This window comes from Lampris incognitus, chromosome 3 (assembly GCF_029633865.1).
Source record: "Lampris incognitus isolate fLamInc1 chromosome 3, fLamInc1.hap2, whole genome shotgun sequence".
In the NCBI taxonomy this organism is placed as follows: domain Eukaryota; kingdom Metazoa; phylum Chordata; class Actinopteri; order Lampriformes; family Lampridae; genus Lampris; species Lampris incognitus.
In genome coordinates this window covers 94,005,551-94,028,278 of record NC_079213.1, presented here as the reverse complement: position 1 = coordinate 94,028,278, position 22,728 = coordinate 94,005,551, and the positions used below count along the sequence as shown (strand labels likewise).

Below are 22,728 nucleotides of genomic sequence, written 5' to 3'. Positions count from 1 at the left end.
GTGACTGGACATGGCTCTAGGTGTCACTTGCCTCAGAATACAGTCTTTCAGTCAGGTGGGAGTATCAAGGATTCTGCTGGCACATGCCACTGTAAGATGAAGACTGCTGCTTCTGGAGGTCTTGGGACTGGGGACTCTGTAGCTGGAGCCACCACAACGGGAAAAGGTAAATCTTCTCACTGGTAGCAGCCGCTGTAACTGGCACACTCTGAAACTCCGCCGTCTCGCTACCAGCTGCTCTTACACCAAGCTGGCCACTGGGCTGGATTCTCTGCCTGCCAATCTTCACCACTGCCATATTTTAATAACCTAAGCTACCTTACTTTTAGCCAATTTGCGTTTAAAGAACCCCACTCCTGTTACCAAAATTGTGCAGCCTATGGAATTATGTACCAAAGAAGACATAATTACTTCTTTGGGGGTTATTCTATTTACGGTAGCTTGCAAGGCTAGGAAAACATAAAATATAATGTACAAAATACAGCAGTGGGCTTACAACTGTACATTTAAGACACAAAAATAAAAAACACAAATTATTTTAGTCAGATGTTAATAATCCACGGTGTATTTACCGATTATTTTCCACGATGTCCAATCCCATTCCCTCCATGCGTGCACTACCAGGCTTAACCAGAACGGAAACAAGATTGAGATGCATCCGGCTCGCTAACCTTACAATTTTCCAGACCATGCCATCTAGTGGACAAAATTTGTAACTGGTAGTTACGGAGTTAGATTCCTTTCTAACAACATTTTAACATGTTCTCTGGACTAAAACAACCATTGCTTTGTAGCTTATCCTGTGGGGAATATATTTTATTTACCACCTGGTTACAATGGGGTAAAAAAATTACCGATAACAGTTTTTAACAGCAGAGAAAAGAATTTAAATTATTATTTTTTTCAACCTGAAATTTGATGACTTTTCTTACAGTGACCCCAACATTAGAAAAAGTGAAACATTGTTTTTGTTCATATTTCCATGAAAGCTGTACACCATTATGGTACTAAGATTGTCTTAGGGTCATTTTTTACCCTAAGACATGTTTGGGTCATGTTTGACCCTATAAAAACGACTGGTGTCCACTGATTAAATGCAGTCTTTCTGCACTGTGAAGAGAGAAAACCCAGATAGTCACAAAGTTTGTGATGAACGAAAGGCTATTTCTTTGTGCAAAATAGATTTGGGGTTTAAAATTACGTTAAGTTGCTTTAATTTAGAGTTAATGAAGGCGGGTCATAAATGACCCTTGAGACAAGGGCAGTATACAAAATGTGTGGACAACACAAGGGTTAAATGGAAACAGCTATTGCCACCAACCTACAATAGATGGATCAAGGATGTGTTATACCACATCAAGTTAGAGAAGATTAGAAAGGAGTAGGAGGCAGTATACACTTGTTTTTTCCTACCCCTTCTCACCTACTCTTAAGTTAATTCAGCTACTATACATTTCAAACTCAATTCCCACAAGACATGTAGGTCAGGTGAATCAGCCATACCAAATTGTCTCTAGGTGTGAATGTGTCGGCACTGTGATGGAGTGGTAGCCTGTCCAGGGTGTCTCCCCACCTGCCGCCCAATTACTGCTGGGATAGGCTCCAGCATCCCATGACCCCAATTGGGATAAGTGGCTTGGATAATGGATGGATGGATGGATTCTCACTGTACTGCATCGTTCAAATTCAATGCAAGTTGTGCTGCACAATACAAACTCCATCCATCCATCCATTATCTAAACCGCTTATCCTGCTATCAGGGTCGTGGGGATGCTGGAGCCTATCCTTGCAGTCATTGGGCGGCAGGCAGGGAGACACCCTGGACAGGCCGCCAGGCCATCACAGGGCTCTCTCTCACACACACACACACACACACACACACACACACACACACACACACACACACACACGAGAGAAAAAAGAAAAACACATCCTAATGTCATGTACCAAGAATAAACAGATCTCAATGCTACGTACAACCCAAATATCGACTCAGTGTCATAGAAAGAATTTTTTTTAAATGTAATAAGAAATGTTTAGAGATAAATAAAACTTTATATCTCTTGATAATCAGTCCTTTGTACTTCTTCTTGAACTGTGTAATGTTTATAGTTTGTTTGGGCACATGCTCCTCAAAGTTGTACGAACACATAATTTCTTGAAGTTCAATTTCCCTCTTAAATTATATTCTCCTCTCTATCTGAGAATATTTTTGTATATTTCTTGGTAGTAGATTGTTTCTTGCTTTGAACATATTTGTGCCATGTTAAATTCTATTAAATCCCTAAACTTCAAGGCACCTGACTTTAAAGATAGCTTTTTGGTGTGTTCACGATATCCTACATTATTAACTATCCTTCCTTATTACTCTTTTTTTGTAGTATACATAATGGTTGTAGGTTGGTTTTGTAGGTGTTACCCCATACCCCCACCCAATAGATCAAATATGGTAAAATAAATGAACAATACAGTGTGTACAATGATTTATGATCCAGAATGTGTCTTGCTTTTCCCATGACTGCAGTGCTCCTTGCCAGCTTTGCTCACACATATGTTACGTGAGGTTAACAGCAGATTTTGTGGTCTAGTATCACGCCTAGGAGTTTATTTTCATATCTTTCTAGTTGGACCTTGTCTATCACTACTTTTACTTTGGTGTGAAATGCCACAACACTTGGAGCAACTTTACAAAAATCTACATTTGTGTATGTAAAATTTACCCATAATCAAAATATTATTAAACAAAAATTCAACATCTATGTTTTGCATGAAAATACTAAACTTAACCATACGATATTCAAAAAACAGGTAATACATTCTTTGTAACTAACCACCCATGCATTCTGTCCCTGAAAATCTTACACGTGTAGAAAAGATGTTCCTGCGATTCAATAACTTTTTAACAAAATGTACATAAATTACTATCCTAATTACTAAAATACGTACAATCCATCGGGCCTAACTTGTAAAATTGGATCAGCAGCAGGCGCTCGATGATTCGATTGATTAAAAAAAAAAGGTCAAAGTACAACTTCCGGTGTCATTACAAATCATGGCGGTGAGTTTGTATTTGTTTGCGTTATTGTTGAAACTGCACGATAATTTTATAGCGATAACTATTAATAGCCAAGTTCTTGGCAAAAAAATTATTTTCCCTAAACCCTAACAAAATTCTCAAAGCAGCTGTTTTCAACAGAATTATGCGAAACGTCTCATACATTTGCTAACTGTCTAGCCATGCAAAGCTAGCTCTCGGTGTGTTTGCGAGCTAACGTGTCATGGTCCTTCGTTTGTTTTTTTATTTCAGGATAAAGAAAAGAAAAAGAAGGAGAGTATCTTTGACCTGTCAAAGTACATTGACAAACCAATACGTGTGAAGTTTCAGGGAGGACGAGAAGGTGCGTATTTAAAATCGGTAAATCTTTCTAGCAGTGTCCTAACGTGAGCCGGACCGATTAACATGAGACTGTTAGCATCTGAAGCTAAACATTTTAACGCATGTTAACTGGAATCCCTATGAATGTGTGTATGTATTACACATCTAGACCAGCTTTTGAATCGTGTTTGTAAGGATCACTGTGCGATTCTTCATCTAAACCCAACACTCTGTTGTTTCACTCACAGCCAGTGGTGTCCTGAAGGGGTTTGATCCGTTGTTGAATCTGGTGTTGGATGGTACTATCGAATACATGCGAGGTATGAGCCGCAGTGCTGGGCATCTTACAAAAGTGCAAATCAATTGTGGTTAACATTTCTGCACAGCACAAACTTTAATTTCAGAAATGAGCTATTTCTGGTCCTGACTCATTGCTCCGTTATTTTCCTCTACAAATTCAAACCAGTCCCAATTAAAGCTTTTGTTCCAACTTTTCTTGCTTTCTCTTTTTGCTTGCAGATGTTCAACAAAGTGAATTCTTTTTGCTTAGTGAACTAAGTTTCTGTGTCTACTGATGAAAATCCTAGCCCACTGTTTTTTCCCCTCTGTCTCAATGTACACTACCAGTCAAAAGTTTTAGAACACTAATTTTTCCAGTTTTTATTGAAATGCAAGCAAATCTGGTCCAGTGAATAACCTGAAATGGTACTAAGGTAAGTGACAAACTGCCAGGTCTAAAAGAAGTTCAGGTTACCAAAATCGGGGGAAAAAAGTAAATTTCAGAGATATGTGTCTTTATGCATGCTTTATCCAGGTAAGAAAATCAAAGAAGGTTGAATCAGTTCATCTGGATAAGTTTATTGCCTGTCAATAAACGTATCCAGATGAACTGATTCAACTTTGATTTCAGAGATATAAAAAGGGCCTTTTTCAGGGAACATGTAATGGGTTAACAACTTACACCTGTTCTTCAGTCTTCTTCTTCGTTTGGCTTGTTCGCCACAGCAGATTTGATAGTTTCCATCAGTACCCTGTGAGGGCACCGCACCGATGGCGGTCGTTGTTAACCCGGACCTTGACCGATCCAGTATGGTCTTGTCAATCCACATAATGATTTGGCAAAACTTTTCGTCGGATGCCCTTCCTGACACAACCACTAACCCTATGGACGGGGACACCTGTTCTTCAGTAATGGAAGTAAATTAAGCCTTTAAAGTTGGTGCAAACAATTCCTACAGGTGTCCCAGCTTTTGTTTATTACTTACTAACCCTGTGTCTTTATAAAAGCAGTGTTTGAACAGGTAATCTGAAGCATTATTTGGACAATATTGTACCAGGAAGTAGTATATTGCTATCTTAAAGGAGAGAAAAAAGCTAAAACAAAGGAAGACAGACAGACCATAATAACCCTTAAAAGTGTAGGTCTTTCCTTTTAGAGAAATTGCAAAGAAAGCCAAAATGTCAGTGAGTAGTTTCATACACCATCAAAAGGCACTTGGAAACAGATGGAAACTCTTGATAGGAAGAGGTCTGGCAGACCCAAAGCCACAACAGACTCAGAAAAGTTTCTGAGAGTCAACTGCTTGTGTGATTCGTGACCTATAGGATTACAGCTTCAAGCATAGCTTAACACTGGTCAAAGTGGGCAGGTCTGTTTCAACTGTGAAGAGAAGACTTCGAGCTACAGGTTTGACAGGTCAAATGGTAGTAAGAAAGCCATTACAAAGATAACAAAATAAGACTTGGCTGGACTATGAAGCAATGCCAGTGGACTACTGAAGACTGGAAGGTCTTATGAATCAAAACTTTAAATTTTCGGTTCATCATGCAGGGTTTTTGTATGCCGTGGAGTAGGCAAAAGGATGTTTCCTCAGTGTGTGTGACACCAACTGTCAAACATAGAGGAGGAACCATGATAGTCTGGGGCTTTTTTTGCTGGCTCCAGAGTCGGCGACTAGCACAGTGACTGACACACTGAACCAAAGCGGCTACCAGAGCATTTTGCAGCACCATGAAATACCCTCAGGTCTATGCCTAGTTGGTCAGAGGTTCATCCTAAGATAATGACCAAGCAAGATAATGACCCAAAACATACCTCCAAGCTATGTCAGAACTACCTAAGAAGCAAAGAACAAGACTAGCCTTCAAATCACAGACTGCCTAGCACAATCTCCAGACGTCATCCCAAACCAGCTCGATAGGGTTTGACTGGACAGAAGGGTGAAAGCAAAACAACCTAATAAGTGCAACACATTTGTGGGAATTTCTGCAACAGTGTTGAAGAACTATCCGAAAAATATTTTGATTTCATTGTTGTACGAATGCCATGAGCATTGTTTGTGTGTTCAGCTGTTATATCTGCAAAAGGTGGCTGCTTTGATGAGTCAAACATGGTAGATTAAATTTTGTTAAAACCATGATTACTTTTTTTATCTCTAGTTGTTTATTTGTTTAGGCTTTGAGTACATTGAGACATTAAACTGCGTAAATGTCATTAAAAACTGGGGAAATTGAGGTCTTCTAAAACTTTTGACCAGTGGTGTAGTTTGTTTCATTTCTGGTGTGAAAGTAACAAACTAGTCTTCGTCATATATATTGGACAGCACATCACACCACTTGAGGTTCTAGCAGCAAAACTACTTGGTCTATTTAGTCCACCACTGGGTGTAATTTGTTCTGTATGAACTCAGTCAATTAGCAGAAAAATGTACTTCAGCTTTAACATAAAATTTGAGTTTGTACTTTTCAAATATGGCTTTAAATCAAACTTGTGCCAGGAGTTTTGTCTGGATTGATCCTGGTAACACTCCAACTAAGACACTGATCCACTTATAAAGGAAAGTTAAATCCTAGACCTTTATCTCTTGTGTTTATGTAACCTTTTTGTTTGTCCAGACCCAGATGACCAGCTGAAGCTGACAGAAGACACAAGGCAGTTGGGACTGGTGGTATGCAGAGGAACTTCAGTGGTGCTAATCTGTCCTCAGGATGGCATGGAGGCCATACCTAACCCCTTCATCCAACAACAGGATGGCTAAAACAGCTGTTCTTACACACACCTATGTCGATTTTATTTTATTTTGGAAAACAGTATTTTAGTTTAATTAATTATGAAATAGTAATGTACATACAACAAAACAGATTTCTGTTGTTTAGACTCACATGTTGATAGTTCTGATGAACATTTGAAAAGGACTTTGTGCTATGTGGATTTGGTAATGTTTTGATTTGGAAAAAGCCTACATTTTGGATGGTGTTAACATTACCGTTTTCTTTTTACCCAGAATCAATGGACTTTATACTGTTTTGTTTTTGATAAGAAAATTGAAACACATTTCTGCTGTCTCTTTAATTACATGAGCCATATTGCTCACTTTGGATTTTAGATATCAGGCTATCGACCGCTAGATGGCAGCATTTCACATATTGTATTTCTCCAAAAGTTTTTGCTGGTTGCGCAAGTTTAGGGCAGAGTAACGATTATTGTCGTTGTCTTAATTAAATCAGTCAATGTCAAAAATTACTAAAACCGTCAAAAATCCTAAAGCATTCATTTCATGTTTTAAATTCATAAATGATAAATGATTGATCTACTACCGCAGTTAATGTAATTGCTCAAGTAATCAAACGATTAACCATTGCAGCGTTACAAAAGCAAGAGTCAGGTGTTGCTTTCTCCTGTTGCCTGAGTAAAGATGTTTGCAGCTGAGAGGGAGCAAGGCTTTGATTGTAATCCTTTAGTCTATATATGAAGATAAACGGAGTTAGTCCTGTGTGTAGAGATAAGTCATTCAAGCCTGTCTGCACACTGACAAAGACACGTTTGTGACATAAACTACACTGGGTTGGGAAATGCTTTAGATAGGGTTGGTGGGATGAATTAAACTGATTTGTCTTTGTTAAGATTGATCCTTTGGGTGTGTGGTGGGGTTTGAATATACTACCTCTGAAGCATGTGGCAAACACGGTCTTTTTTTTAGAGTTATGCTGCTAACTATTAAGAGATAACGAAGGGGAACTGCTGCTGATACACTGAAAACTTGAAAGAAACTATCACACTTCAGCATTAGTGATGTGGAGATGTAATATTTAACTTTTGGGTCCTCAAATACCCGATAAGTTGCATCAAATCGTTTAAGGTTTGCTTGGTTAATTTTAACTTCTTCCACAACACGACTCGGATATCACTGCAACTGTCTTCTTCATCCTAGCAGAGCTCTGAAGGTGCACAAGGACCAGAGCTGATAAGAGAAACAAGCTGGGGCCACTATAATCCTGGTAAGAGGAGCCAAGTATAGTGAGGCGGGGGCACTGAGCCAGGGTAAAGAGAGTTCCAGGCCGTTTTGCCCCTCCTCCGTTGCTCAGTCACTATGTCAATGGAGCACGGTAAGGCTGCAGGTGGAAGGCGCAAGAGACTTTACCGGATGGCAGGTACAACTTCACATGGATTTGATAGCTGCCCTTCGACCTCTTGTTGTCTTTAGCATGTCAAGGTGTGTCCGAGGTTTAACGTTTACTCGGAGATGATGGAGAAATGCCTGTGCACACCTGGGTGTAACCAGAAAGTGTCTCTGGGCGGCCAGTGGGATCAAGATCAGGGCGGGAGGAGGACCGACGGGAGGTTTCTGAAGCGGGGTCGGCCTCTGTAAAGCAAAGGTGAGCTGGATCCGGACGGCACGCCCCCTCGGCAGGGGGAACAAATAGCGGACCACTGGCGCCGGTCTCTTCTCTCAGCGTACCCATCCATGTATCTCCAGTCGCGCACACTGAGACGTCCACGGAGACCCGCAGCGTGTCGTGAATGTGTCAGCGTCCGGGGCCACCGGAGACAGAGGCGGTGAGTGAGTAAAGCCGTGCAAATACGAAGCCTTATTGTCCCCACCACCCCACCCTCGCCCCCTCTAACCCCGGAGTCCGACTGCCGTTACTACACCTTGGCTTCCACCCGCGAAAACTCCCGAGTGCACTAAATTGTCCAGGTCGTGTAGTGAGAGAGAGGGGAAGGGGGGGGGGTTGAAATCTTGTACACTAATCTTTTTTTATTTTATTTTTTTGAGGAAGGTTTTATTAATTTTGTATTTGTTCCTTGTCGACGTTGTGTCCGGGTCGGAACATGGCCTCCCTGGTGTCTTTTACGCCAGCGTGATTACAGCTGTGGTCACCACCAGTGGAAATACCGACGAGAGAGTTGAACGTGCATCGTATAGTTGTATATCTCTCTATACATACTTTTATATGTGTCTGTTCCGTTTTTTTGGGCAAGTTGCCACTGTTTCAGACAACTTTCTACATGGGACATCATCATTATGTATCCCTATATGCACACCACGCCCATCATTGTTGGACGTCATTCTTCGTTAGCCAATCCGTTTGTTTTGGCTGTAGCACGTCGTTTTCTCAAGTATCGACTGTTTATGACGAATTGACTTTAGCGTGACCTGCAGACTACTCGCCACAGGCCTCATCATTTATTACCTCTTTCTGTTTTTATATACACTACCCCCCTCTCTCTCTCCCCCCTTATCTTTATTTTTCAATCTTGCCATTTTTTTCCTCATTCTCTGTGTCCGTCTCACTTGTAGCTACATCCGGTGTAGGAAACGTTAGACGCCGAGGAACTTACAACAGAGATGACAGAAGGCAGCTTTTCTTTTCAGGAGCAGGTTTGTCTTGACTCTGTCTTGCGCTCAGCAGAATGAGAGTTGTGAGGTTGGTGCTGTGAGTCCAACATGGAGGTGAAGAAGGATGGAGGAGGGCAGTGGTCTTCATCGGGAGACTCCCCGGCTCCCTGCAACCCTGTCTGCTACAGGAGCATCCTCTTCATCTTCCTCCTCATCTTCCTCATCATCGGGGTCTTTTTAGGCCTGCTTATTGGTGGGTACAGTTACGACGACACCGAGTTCACATCATTCATAGTTAGCCAGTTAGATTTCTACTGTTAATTAAACGGGTGTAACATGATTCATGTACCAGCGCCCAAATCTATATTTCTGAACTCCTCTTAATTCAAGTTAGTTGATTTTATCCAAGCCATCCGATCATTTCTTTCCTGTCCTTGCCAGCATACCTGGTGCAGGAGCAGCATTACTTCATGGAGACAGTGGAGCTGAAGGGTCTTAAGTATGATCCTGTTCTGCAAGATGTGGACTCTGGGTTTTCCATCGTGCTCTCATCCGTTTTGAAGACCAAGGTTAGAGCAGACTGGCACAACCCCAAAGACCTACAATGCCCGTCTTTCCTTCACCATGTTAAACACTAAATTTTCCGTTTCTTGCAGATTAAAAATGTCTTCAGCGCCTCGTCAATATCACATCACTACGTTGACTGTAATTTTGTTGCCTATGGGTAAGTGAGTGCAGAACCACGGTACCTAATTTTCTTCAAGAGGAAAATCATGTTTGGCGTCAATAGGACAAATGGAAAAGCAGTGTCTCTGTGTTTCCTGCTGTCGTTTCAGCAACATTAATGGTGATGTGATGGCAACGTTCAGACTGGTCTTCACAGTTTCCAAGGTCCAACAGTATTCTGACAACTTTATCCAGGACTTGCTGAGGGTGGGGCTCAATGCAGCACTGCATGGAAATCCCCTAGTGGTCCCTGAGTTTGGAGAGATCAACAATATCATCTTACTGGGTACTCAGGCCAATTGTTTTCAGATGACACTGTAATCCATGGTCCTACAAATGTATTAAGTTGCAATGATTGAAACAGATTACTATTTTGCCAAAACATCGCAGTTTGTGAAATTATGTTGATATGAGGCTTTAAAATGCTTATTGGTCTTTTTGGCTTTTATTCTCCTTTTCCCAAGGGGCAAGTGGAAAGTCATTCTTCACCATTGGAGATGAGATGATGGGTAAGCATGTTGTTTTGCAGACCTGAGTCAAAGTGTATTTGCAAAGACATTTGTTGCAAACAATATTTGTTTAAACCTGCTTGGTGTATGGGCTTTACCACATTAGGGCATTGTGTTGTCTAAATTGTTAAATCATTTCAAAGTTAGGTAAACTGCTCCACTGTATGCTCTGGCTCTCATTGTAGTGTTTATGTGTAAAGTGTCTCATATTGTATTAGCCATCGGACTCCCAGCCAGGATAACATAAGCCCTCATAAGTACCGTCAAATACCGTTTGACAGGTTTCTTGTTTATTCTCAAACTTTCTCTTACACCTAGATTCCTCCTTCCTCTTTATTTACTTGTCTAATAGCCTTGCGTGCCTGTTTTCTCTTTTTTAATTCTCTTACCCGCCTTTCTAAGGTTCTTCTGGTGGTTTATTTACCAATCGGTTTAACTGGATGGTTTTCTGTCTCTAGCCAGGTGTCCTGAAAGCACTTTCACTTGTGACAATGGGGAGTGTGTCACCAAGTCTAATCCAGAGTGCGACGTCATCCCTGACTGTGCTGATGGATCAGATGAGGCTCGCTGCTGTGAGTGGCTGTCCCAATGGATTCGTAGTCCTAAAATGACATTATTTTAAATGTATACAATGCACTGCATGTCATTATACTTATATTAATAGTACAATAATATGCAGCTCCATTGTATTCTTACTTTTGGAGTATTATGTTTTACACATTCAAGCAGAATATATGATAAAAGTTGGTCACATCAGGTGGCAAGGTGATTGTTTGGAGTTTGTAGTTGTTACAAATTGTGCATGGGCCTCTACTTCAGTGTCTACCTTTTTGTTTCCCCTGTTTTTGTGGGTTTACTCTGGGTATGCTAGTTTCAACATACAGTCCAAAAACATGCATTTTGAGTGTATGGGTATGGTGATGGTGTGTGAATGACACTACTCTGCAACTGATTCGGTGCTGCTCCCAGTCTGGGCAATATAGGCAACACATGACAAATTTTCAATCTAACAAATGGAACAATAAAGGTTAACTTAATTGGATTTTTGGCATGCCCTCATAAATAATTATTTCCCCTTCCTCCACTACTTCTTTTCTTTCCACCTCAACCTTGCCTTTTTTGACTAAATCTCCCTCTCTTCATTTTTCCCCACTGGCTCTCCCTCTCTCCTGTAGCCTGTGGTACCCGTCCTGCCATGGGGAGTCGTGTAGTGGGTGGTGAGGATGCACGACTAGGGGAGCTGCCATGGCAGGTCAGTTTGAAACTGTATGGACGCCACACGTGCGGAGCCTCCATCATCGATGAACGCTGGCTGGTCAGCGCAGCCCACTGCTTTGAGAGGTCGGTTTCAGCCATTGTCACTCACTGCATATGGTTGTGACAGGGTTCAGGCACTGAGGTGGACAGACAGATTTATAGCAGTATGTACAGTTTTTTATTGAACATAATAGTTCCCACAGCCTCACAGCAAGAAGGTCCTGGGTTCGAACCCCGGGGTAGTCCAACCTTGGGGGTCATCCTGGGGTGTCCTCTGTGTGGCGTTTGCATGTTCTCCCCATGTTTGCATGGGTTTCCTCCGGGTGTTCCAGTTTCCTCCCACAATGAAAACACATGTAGGTCAGGTGAATCGGCCATACTAAATTGTCCCTAGGTGTGAACGTGTCGGCCTTGTGATGGACTGGTGGCCTGTCCAGGGTGTCTCCCCGCCTGTCGCCCAATGACGGCAGGGATAGACTTCAGCATCCCTGCGACCCCGATTGGGATAAGCAGCTTGGATAATGGATGGATGGATGGATAATAGTTCTTTGAAAGCCCAGCACTCAGTCGAACAATTCCCTTTTCAGGGAGTCCACTGTGTTTAATTATTCCCTTTGGAGAGTGAAAAGGTTCTTCAAATAAACAAACATACATAAACATGGTGTCTAAATTCAGGAGTTACCCAGGCTCTGTTGTTTCTATGAGACAAACCTGAGGCTTAAAAACTTCCATGAGTGTATAAGAACGAATTTGTGCATACAAATGGCTGATAAATGAGGCCTCAGGACTTCTCCCTCTCTGCCTGCTGAAACACACATGTAAATATACAGAGGCTAATTGTTTGTAGGTGTTCCTTGTTCACACGAGCCACTCCTAACTCTATCTGCCTTCAAACTCACGTCCAAATATCCCCGCCACAATTGTGTAATCAACTCTAGGTCAGCGAAGGTTCATTTATGAATAGCTAATATAGTAGTACCTGTTTTGCGTCCAGGTGGTGTGGTGGTTTATTCTGTTGCCTACCAACATGGGGATCGCCGGTTTGAATCCCCGCGTTACCTCTAGCAGACACAATTGGCCATGTCTGCGGGAAGGAAGCCAGATGTGGGTATGTGTCCTTGTGGCTGCACTAGCGCCTCCTCTGGTTGGTCGGGACACCTGTTCAGGGGAAGGGGGAACTGGGGGGAATTGCATGATCCTCCCATGTGCTACCCCCTGGTGAAACTCCTCACTGTCAGGTGAAAAGAAGCGGCTGGAGACTCCACATGTATCAAGAGGAGACATGTGGTAGTCTGCAGCCCTTCCCGGATCAGCAGAGGGGGTGGAGCAGCAACTGGGACGGCTCAGAAGAGTGGGGTAATTGGCTGGATACAATTGGGGAGAAAAAAAAGGGGTGGGGGAGTAGCATCTGTTTCAACATTAATGTCATGAAGCACTTTTGGTCATGTCAGAAAGAATTTTGGGAGCAACGCTTTTTTCCACTATTGTAAATTTTCCTAGAATTATTTATAGGCAGAATACAGGTAAGAAAGAGTGGAAATGTTCAGAAATCAATCAACAATTACACAATCACCCATTACGATAAACTTAAATGAAGAGTATAGACTGCTTTTGTCTTCTCCTTCTCTGCTCATAGGGACAATGACCCCAAGGTGTGGACAGCCCTGGTGGGCGCCAGTCTGGTGAGTGGCGAGGAGCCAGAATCCAAAACAATTAACATCAAGTCACTGATAGTGTCCCCACACTACAACCCTCTGACCACAGACAATGATGTGACCGTGTTGGAGCTGGAGACCCCTCTCACCTTCAGCCCCTACATCCAGCCTGTCTGCCTGCCGTCCAGCTCTCACACCTTCGTCCCAGGCCAGAGATGTGTGGTGTCGGGGTGGGGCGCACTGTCCCAGCTCAGCTGTGAGTCTGCCGGGGTGCACTCTCCAACACATAACAGCAGCACAAAATAAGATGAAATGCAAAGGACGTGCTTCACAGAGTTCATTCGTTCAGAATGTGTTGTTGTTGCATTGTCAACCAAACATATTTTTCCACATGTTCTATATTCATGTAGTTATTTAAGATGTCTGTCACTTTTTATGATATTAAAACTGAAAGGGGGCGTCCGGGTAGCGTGACAGTCTATTACGTTGCCTACCAACATAGGGACTGTCGGTTCGAATCCCCGCGTTACCTCTGGCTTGGTCGGGCATTTCTACAGACACAATTGGCTGTGTCTTCGGGTGGGAAACCGGATGTGGGTATGTGTCCTGGTTGCTGCACTAGCGCCTCCTCTGGTCGGTCAGGACGCCTCTTCGAGGGGAGGGGGAACTGGGGAGAATGGTGTAATCCTCCCACACACTATGTCCTCCTGGCGAAACTCCTTAGTGTCAGGTGAAAAGATGCGGCTGGCGACTCCACATGTATCAGAGGAGGCATGTGGTAGTCTGCAGCCCTCCCCGGATCGGCAGAGGGGGTGCAGCAGCGACCAGGACAGCTTGAAAGAGTGGGGTTATTGGTCGGATACAATTGGGGAGAAAATTAAAAAAAAAAAGACTGAAAGGGGTCATATCTTATTTCGTAACCATAGACAACTGAAATTGTTTGACGTTCCATATCTCTTGATTGTAACAGTTTCCATTGCAGTGCAGCTGTGAGTTGGAGGAGAGTAGCTCTCTTGTCCCGTGTCCTTGTTTCTTTCAGCTGAAGTGCCTCCTACGCTGCAGAAGGCAGTGGTGAAGCTCATCGACTCAAAGGTGTGCAATAAATCTTCCGTCTACAGAGGAGCCATCACGCGCAATATGATGTGTGCCGGATTCCTGCAGGGCAAGGTGGACTCCTGTCAGGTCAGCGCTGTGAAAACCTATTTCTTTCAGTCTTTCTTTCCGCCTTTCTTTCTTTCTAGGGTGGATCTAATCAACATTCAGTTATGCTCATGTAAAGCTTTTCGTGTTGGCTCAATAATGTGAGTGCACTTTTTTGTAGCCGTATGAAAAACAGGACTGAGAACTTTATGACACGGCTACTGCTCCATTGCATTTGAGCTATCGGCTTACATTTTCTGACAATACGTCTCTGCCTTGTGGGGGTGGGTGTCCTGTATAAATACGCTGATGTTCTTTTCTCCATTTGATAACTTGAGTATATGTACACCTGGTGTTAAAACAGCGTAGTATTTCTGATTCCACCCAAAAAATAGGAGGCTGTATGGTGATACCCTTATTTCCATGATGCCTTAAGATGACATCAGCCATTAATACAATGGGATAACATTGATCTAAATATGGAAAAGCATGTGCCTCTCTCCCTGGTAAAGGCTATGCACCAGCCTCGATAACAACTCACTCCAAATCAGCTGTCAGCCTCAACATGTATCACTGAATTGGCTCTTCTAAATATTACCAAAGCGCTACAAATATAACGACTATTCTCTCTTAACTGACATTATCTTCCCTGTGGTAAAGTAGTGGTAGACCTTTATTTGTCCCTCAGGGGCAATTGGTTCTGCCGCAGTAGCAATAAAGATCAACACAGGGCGAGACACGCGAGATAAAGACCAAACATAGTAAATAAAAACCACATGCAAAAAAAGGAGTAAAAGGTGAACAGATAAAGTACGAACGTTATAATCATAGTGGGGAAAAAAGAAGGGAGAAAGGCGTCCGGGTGGCGTGGCAGTCTATTCGGTTGTCTACCAACATCGAAATCACTGGTTCGAATCCCCGTGTTACCTCTGGCTTGGTTGGGTGTCCTTATAAATGCAATTGGGCGTGTCTGCGGATGGGATGCTGGATGTGGGTCTGTCCTGGTCGCTGTACTAGCACCTCCTCTGGTCAGTCAGGGCGTCTGTTCGGGGAGGAGGGGGAACAGGGGGGGAATAGCCTGATCCTCCCATGTGCTACGTCCCCCTGGCAAAACTCCTTCGCTGTCAGGTGAAAAGAAGCAGCTGGTGACACCACATGGAGGAGACGTGGTAGTCTGCAGCCCTCCCCGGATCAGCAGAGGGGGTGGAGCAGCAACCGGGATGGCTCGGAAAAGTGGGGTAATTGGCCAAGTACAATTGGGGAGAAAAGGGGGGGGGGATCCACAAAAAAAGAAGGGAGAAACGGGCCTGGTTGGAGATGTGCTGATGCTACCTGTACTTTACTGAGATGAGCAGTGAAATGGCAGATGGTACGAAAGAGAATTTATCACTGTTATTTTTGGCTGATGGTTGTCTTGAGGCAGGAACCAGAAGGCAGAAGCTTAAATTCTAAGTGCAGGAGGTGGGTGCTGTCAGATATGAGGGATTCTGCTTTCTTTAACAACTGTTTGTTTGTTCAGAGAGACTTCTGTGTTGGGTGCCAATAATTTTGCGACTGACTTTCATCAGCCTTGTTAACGAGTTTTTCCATTTGAGGTTGAGTGCTGCATACCAGCAGATAAAAGAAAAAAATGAAAACTGACTCAATACAAAATTTAATTTATAAAACAATGTCATCAGGGATCTGTCAACCTGGAACTTGGCCAGCTTCCTCAGACAAAAAAGACACAGCTGGCTTTTCTTACTCAGCATATCTATATTCCTTTTTTCTTTTCTTTTTCTGGATTTTTTTCCCTCTTTTTTCTCCCCAATTGTATCCAGCCAATTACCCCACTCTACTGAGCTGTCCTGGTCGCTGCTCCACCCCCTCCATCAATCCGGGGAGGGCTGCAGACTACCACATGCCTCCTCTGATACACGTGGAGTCTCCAGCCCCTTCTTTTCACCTGACAGTGAGGAGTTTCGCCAGTGGGACATAGTGCGTGGGAGGATTACGCTATTCCCCCCAGTTCCCCCTCCCCCTGAACAGGCGCCCCGACCGACCAGAGGAGGCGCTAGTGCATCAACCAGGACACATATCCACATCTGGCTTCCCAACTCACAAACACGGCCAATTGTGTCTGTTGGAACACCCGATCAAGCCGGAGGTAACATGGGGATTCGAACCGGTGATCCCCGTGTTGGTAGGTAACAGAATAGACCGCCATGCCACCCGGATGCCCTGTATTCCTATAAAAGGTCATACTTTTGTCATTTATGATGCCCAAACACTTGTCAGACTCAACAGCTTGTCCATGAATTATAGTGTTTGCAAGAGTTGGGTAGTGGCGTCTGAAATCAATGCACACGTCCTTGGTTTTTTCCGCATTCAATTCTAAAAAGGCTTCTTTACACCAGTTCAAAAAATAGTTTAAAGTAGGTCCATGAGACATGTCAGCATTGTTCACCAGGGTCACTATAACCATTGTCTGCAAACTTAACAATATGATGGTTGCCAAACTCACTACAACAGTCATTGGTGTACATAATATAAAACAGTCTGTTTGATGTCTTGGGTGTTTCTGCTTGTTTGAGAATCAGGGGTCCTGTGTTTCTCCTCCAGGGTGACTCTGGAGGGCCTTTGGTGTGTGAGCAGGCCCCAGGGAGGTTCTTCCTAGCCGGGGTTGTGAGCTGGGGAGTGGGCTGTGCCCAGATCAATAAACCTGGGGTCTATTCCCACGTTACCAGGCTCCGCAACTGGATTCTAAGCTATACAAACCCCGGCCTAGTCCAGTACAACATCCCCACTGTGGCAGTCACTGTTCCCGGGGAGAACTTTAATCATCCACCTGTTGCTAGGGCTACAGCCATGGCCGGAGCCTCTCCTCCAGCCTTACTTGGTAATCTCCTGGAAGACCGGTGTCTGTTTAGTCCAGTTTATTGATGAAGCATATCATTTATCTATCATTACACTATCAGTGTACATGTGTGCATTAAAAGCAAGGTATGCAAAATGAAGTCAGTCATACAACTGTGATATTACGAATAGAGTATACACTAATTTGGTTGTAAAGCTTAATACCTATGCTATCATGTCTCCCAGCCTCAAACTGCAGTGGCAACTTCCATTGTAGCACCAGCTCCTGCATAAGCAAGGTCAACCCTGAGTGTGATGGAGTCCAAGACTGCCCCAACGAGGCTGATGAGAGAAACTGTGGTTAGTTCTAACCGGAGCCAACAAGGCACTGTCCAAAAAAGAAACCAAAAAAACACTGTATACTTGATGGATTGAGGAAACAGTTTTGAGGTGTGTTTTTGTCTTGTTTCAGACTGTGGTATGCGTCCTGCATTGGGATCCCAGAAGATCGTGGGTGGAGTGACAGCTCGCAGAGGGGAGTGGCCATGGGTTGGCAGTCTCCAGTATCAGAAGCTTCACCGTTGTGGTGGCACACTCATACACAACAAGTGGTTGCTCACTGCGGCTCACTGCTTCAAAGGGTATCGTCTCTTAGCTGGATTTCAAAAGTTACTCAAACCCTTTAACATAACCTTATACAGACTTACTTGACTTATACAAATTAGGATGTGGTATTCTAAACTCACAAGCCTAAAACCCATAATTACATAATATCCTCAACTGTACTTCTAGATGATCAGTAAAGCTTGCCTAAAACTTGATAAATATTACCTTTGAAATTACCAGCAGGGTATGTGGCATGTTAAAACACCATTTATTTATTTATTTTTAATCTCTGCCTGCACCAAAAGAGACCCTAACCCTTCTGGCTGGTCAGTGAGCCTTGGTTCAGTGCTACGATCTGGGGTAGGAGCCTTGGTCATCCCCATCCAGAAGGTCATCCTACACCCAGCCTTCAACACCACCAACATGGACCATGATGTGGCTCTGCTGGAGCTGGCGGTACCAGCCCCCAGGTCTTACACCATCCAGTCTGTCTGTCTCCCCTCGCCTGTCCACCGGTTCTTTAAGAGTGCAGAGTGCTACATCATGGGCTGGGGGTCCATGAGGGAGGGAGGTGAGATTAAGATTCATATACGTTTTTAGTATGGCTCTCCCAAAAGCCAACCAAAAAGTATTTTGCTAGGGCATCCGGGTAGCGTAGCGGTCTATTCCATTGCCAACTAACAAGGGGATTGCCAGTTCGAATCCCCATGTTGCCTCTGGCTTGTCGGGCATCCCCTGCAGACACAATTGGCCGTGTCTATGGGTGGGAAGCCAGAGGTGGGTATGTGTCCTGGTCCAGCGCTGTGCATAGAGAGAGTTTGGCCAACTGGCTACACGGTGCCTTATTGCCTACCAACTGGTAGGCAGCAGCCCCATGTGCGCATTATTCAAAAATCACGCTCACTTCATGATCTCTCTAGCTGCACTTTCAAAGACATAAGGGGAAACAGAGATGGCGTACCAGGTGAGGTTCTCAGGCACAGTGGGCGTGGCTATGGTGGACTGTTCGGGGGGGGGGACTGCGGGGAATAGCGTGATCCTCCCACGTGCCATGTCCCCCTGGCAAAAATCCTCACTGCCAGGTGAAAAGAAGTGGCTGGCGACTATTGGAGGAAGCATGTGGTAGTCTGCAGCCCTCCCCAGATTGGCAGAGGGGGTGGGGGGAGCAGTGACTGGGACAGCTCGAAAGAGTGGGGTAATTGGCCGGATACAATTGTGGAGAAAAAAGGGGGAAAATTCCACGTAAAAAAAAAAGGATTTTACTGGTGCAACATATGCATTTATGTGTTATGACACACCCAGCAGTTGTAAGAGGACAGTCAAATCAAATGGGACCAAAGCCCGCTTCAGACAATTTCATGAATGTGCTCCCTCCTATTGGTCACCGTCAGTGAGCGAGTCACTGGAGGATGAGACGCAAAACAATTCTGACGTGCTTGGCTTTCTTTCGGACCATTCAAACTCGTGACAGACAACTCATCAATCGTCTTCCACTGTGTCACACAATGAGAACGACTGACTTGTCCAATATTCATAACCTTGCATGATGCTCCACATTTCTGATGCGACGGCATATCATGTGACATTCTGGCTGATTTTTGTGTAGTCAAGACTTATCAAAGTTAAATATAGAAAAAAATGAAAGCCAGCACACTGCTCGGGCTTATTGTAACAGAATTTGGCTTTGCCTTCTTAAAAACTTACTAAATCAAAGAAACAGACAACTGACGTGAAGGAAAGAACCGAACACACATTATTCTGTTGCACACAACAACCAACACAGACACACACACACACACTCCTCGTACCTGTAGCAAGCTCCAAGCAAAACAAAAGAAAAACACAACATGGGGCAACTTTGTTTACTCCATATCTTGACTATGCAGTCACATTGCAAAAATGTCTGTCGCATCATCTGTCTTAAATAGCTGATGCATTCTTCACTGCCATATAAATGCAATCCATCCATCCATCCATCCCTCCATCCATCCATGTACTTTGTGCTTTAACCCACCAATCGCTTAGCCGTTAAGCAGTGTGAAGCTATCTGTTTTTGGCCACAGGATTTCTAGTTATCCCTGAGGGAAATCAGCATCTGCCATTTCAAACATATACGGCCGCTCTGTGACCCTTCTGGATGCTGTCACTGCTAGGAGAGCACTAACTTTCACTGACCACCATGATGTTGGGTTGTTTTTTTTTTACGCCGCTGTCAGTCATTATGTGATCAGACCACCCCCCACAGTCTTGGTGGGCCTTAAAGGACCTTTTAAGCAGAGGTTTTTCAATGTGTTTAGTTAAAGAAAACAGTTTTTAAAATTTGAAACTTTGGTTAATGCCTCTTTCATCTCATATAGACATTTTTAAAATTCAAGCCAGGGCGTCCGGGTAGCGTAGCGATCTGTTCCGTTGCCTACCAACACGGGGATCGCCGGATCGAATCCCCGTGTTGCCTCCAGGATGTGGGTATGTGTCCTGGTCGCTGCACTAGCGCCTCCTCTGGTCGGTCGGGGTGCCTGTTTTGGGGGGAGGGAGAACTGGGGGCAGTAGCATGATCCTCCCATGCACTACATCCCCCTGGCGAAACTCCTCACTGTCAGGTGAAAAGAAGCGGCTGGTGACTCCACATGTATCGGAGGAAACATGTGGTAGTCTGCAGCCCTCCCTGGATCAGCAGAGGGGGTGGAGCAGCGACCGGGACGGCTCAGAAGAGTGGGGTAATTGGCCGAATATAATTGGCGAGAAAAAGGGGGGGGGGGAATTTAAAAAAAAAAAAAATTCAAGCTAAGTTGACAGTGGCTTTAAGGGACAACCCTAGTGACTGACTTATAGGAACATTGCCAAATAAGATGTCATGCCTGTACATAGCATAGGATGTGATTAAAAACCCAAATGCAAGTCATGTTAGCAAAGAGAAACTCTTCTCTGACCAAGTGGAACACTTTCTCTGCTCTTATATTTATTTCTTTTGTGTTTTTCTACATAAAAAACACTGCTGGAATCACAGCAATAACTTGATGTTTTTGGTAACCCATACTTGAGTGATACACCGCACTCGTGCCTTTGCTCTGTCAGCTGACGTAGGCTCAAGCAAACCGCAGTGTGCCATCCGAATTTCTGCCTGTCATAGCAAGAGTTTAATCTCATCACACTGTAAGAGTATGTCGTGTAAGAACCGAAAAGGATAGAATCTGCTGCAAAGTGGAGCCACGGTCTTAGTCCTTTATGAGGCCAAAATCATTGAGACAAACAATCTGCAAGCTGACTTCCTGCTGGAGTGATGGGTAGCAGGGCAGATGAGTATTTGCTTCATGATCATTCACTTGCAGTTGAACCTGACAACATGACATAAGGACGCCAGTTCCTTTCAGGTGTTCCACTTTAGATATGTCATTACACTTTACCTTTGTGAAAATACTTCTTCTTTTTTCTTCTTTTTTTTAGCTAAAACAAATATTCTCGGTTTGCAGGTTCACTGACCAACCTGTTGCAGAAAGCCGCAGTAAACATAATTGACCAAGCAGACTGCCAGCAGTCCTACGGCAGTGGGCTGACTCCTAGTATGATGTGTGCTGGATACATGGAAGGAGGAAAGGACACGTGTCTGGTAAGCCGTGATACAGTGAAAGTAGCATGGGTACTCTTAACAGTGTTGAAAAATGGACTCGGGGAGGTCAGCCATCTCGGTGGCGCAATCCTGAGAAGCATTTTAGTGGTAAAATCAGATTGTGGACAAAGATTAAGTTAGGGCTGAGAGGCTCTGGGATACTGGGCCATGGTCCAGATATTTCTTTTTTACAGTGGATGGCTAGCCGGACCAGAGTGTAGTAACACTTGTCTCCAATTATTTAGGGATTCCAAGGTTTCTGGACAGAATATTAAATGTGAACCAATCTCATGACGAAAATACACAAGATTAGAGTTACTGTGCAAACTGGACAGAGAAAGCCTGAGTGACCAGGGACATGGTTACACTTAAGAGACAGATGCTTATCTAAAGGGAGAGAGTAGACTTTCTTCCCTAAAACTACAGTGCTCCCCTTCTCACCTTGTCCCTCTCTGTAATCTGCTTATGTAAGTAAAACCACATGCATTCCTGTCTCGGTCAAGGCACCTGGCATCTGACCAGCCATCCAAATGACATTCTCTCTGTACCAGTAGTGTTTTGCTCTCTCCCCTTTTCTCCTTTGCATGCACTGTTTTATTCTCCATTTTTAATGGAAAGATAATAGTGCAAAAATAAATGTGATTAATAGCAAATTAAAGCATGACTCGTTTTAAATAACAGACCACCTCTTGATGATGTTGCTACCAGTCACGCATATGTTCCTACTAACCTTTCACTTTCCCCAAGGGGGACTCTGGAGGCCCCCTGACGTGCCGCCACCCCTCTGGCCAGTGGTTTGTCGCCGGTGTGACCAGCTGGGGACATGGATGTGGACGAATGGGTTTCCCAGGGGTGTACACACGTGTAACAGCTGTCAGGGAATGGACATCCATGTACCTGCCTTTCTAAGGTCACGCAAAAGCATAAGAAGTTTCTCCCGAAAAACAAACCGTCCACATTGAGGTCCAGATTCTCACCGATACATCTTCTCCAGTATACTGTACTGTACAAAAAGGACTAAAGTCATGCTAGTAGAGTCAGAATCCTCACAGGTGTCAAATTAGTCCTTATAGACACAGACATGTCTCCATTGTGCTGACTGACTCAAAACTCCAGAAAACTGACCTGTCTTACTTCTTGGTCATAGGTGCTTATTTAATTATTGTGGAAACCTGTGAAGCTTGGGACCGCCCCCAACCACATACAAAGGAGCAATGAAGAGAAACATGGAAACATCATTGTGAACTGTGGCCTATTAACACTCTACTAGCACATGCATAATGTATTTATTTTACAGTTATTTATTGTCTTCATCCAAAACATACAAGCTATGTATTTTATTTTCTTCATTTGGGTTTCAGATTATATTTGGTTCATTTATTGGGAGTTTTTGTCT

The 22,728-nt window shown here is 43.8% G+C and overlaps 2 protein-coding genes across 2 annotated transcripts; both read left to right on the top strand.

The window, feature by feature from the left end:
- Positions 1-3,021: 3,021 nt before the first annotated feature.
- lsm7 (LSM7 homolog, U6 small nuclear RNA and mRNA degradation associated) lies at positions 3,022-7,330 on the top strand. Its single transcript, XM_056277394.1, has 4 exons — positions 3,022-3,058; positions 3,308-3,398; positions 3,625-3,696; positions 6,272-7,330. Exons 1-4 carry the CDS (start codon positions 3,053-3,055, stop codon positions 6,412-6,414), a joined length of 312 nt encoding a protein of 103 aa, XP_056133369.1. The 5' UTR covers positions 3,022-3,052; the 3' UTR covers positions 6,415-7,330.
- Positions 7,331-9,105: 1,775 nt separating this feature from the next.
- On the top strand, positions 9,106-22,700 carry tmprss9 (transmembrane serine protease 9). Its single transcript, XM_056277560.1, has 15 exons — positions 9,106-9,250; positions 9,439-9,566; positions 9,654-9,721; positions 9,834-10,009; positions 10,188-10,232; positions 10,691-10,804; positions 11,408-11,573; positions 13,126-13,400; positions 14,184-14,326; positions 16,886-17,162; positions 17,366-17,479; positions 17,592-17,760; positions 18,031-18,296; positions 21,196-21,332; positions 22,080-22,700. Exons 1-15 carry the CDS (start codon positions 9,106-9,108, stop codon positions 22,239-22,241), a joined length of 2,385 nt encoding a protein of 794 aa, XP_056133535.1. The 3' UTR covers positions 22,242-22,700.
- Positions 22,701-22,728: the final 28 nt, after the last annotated feature.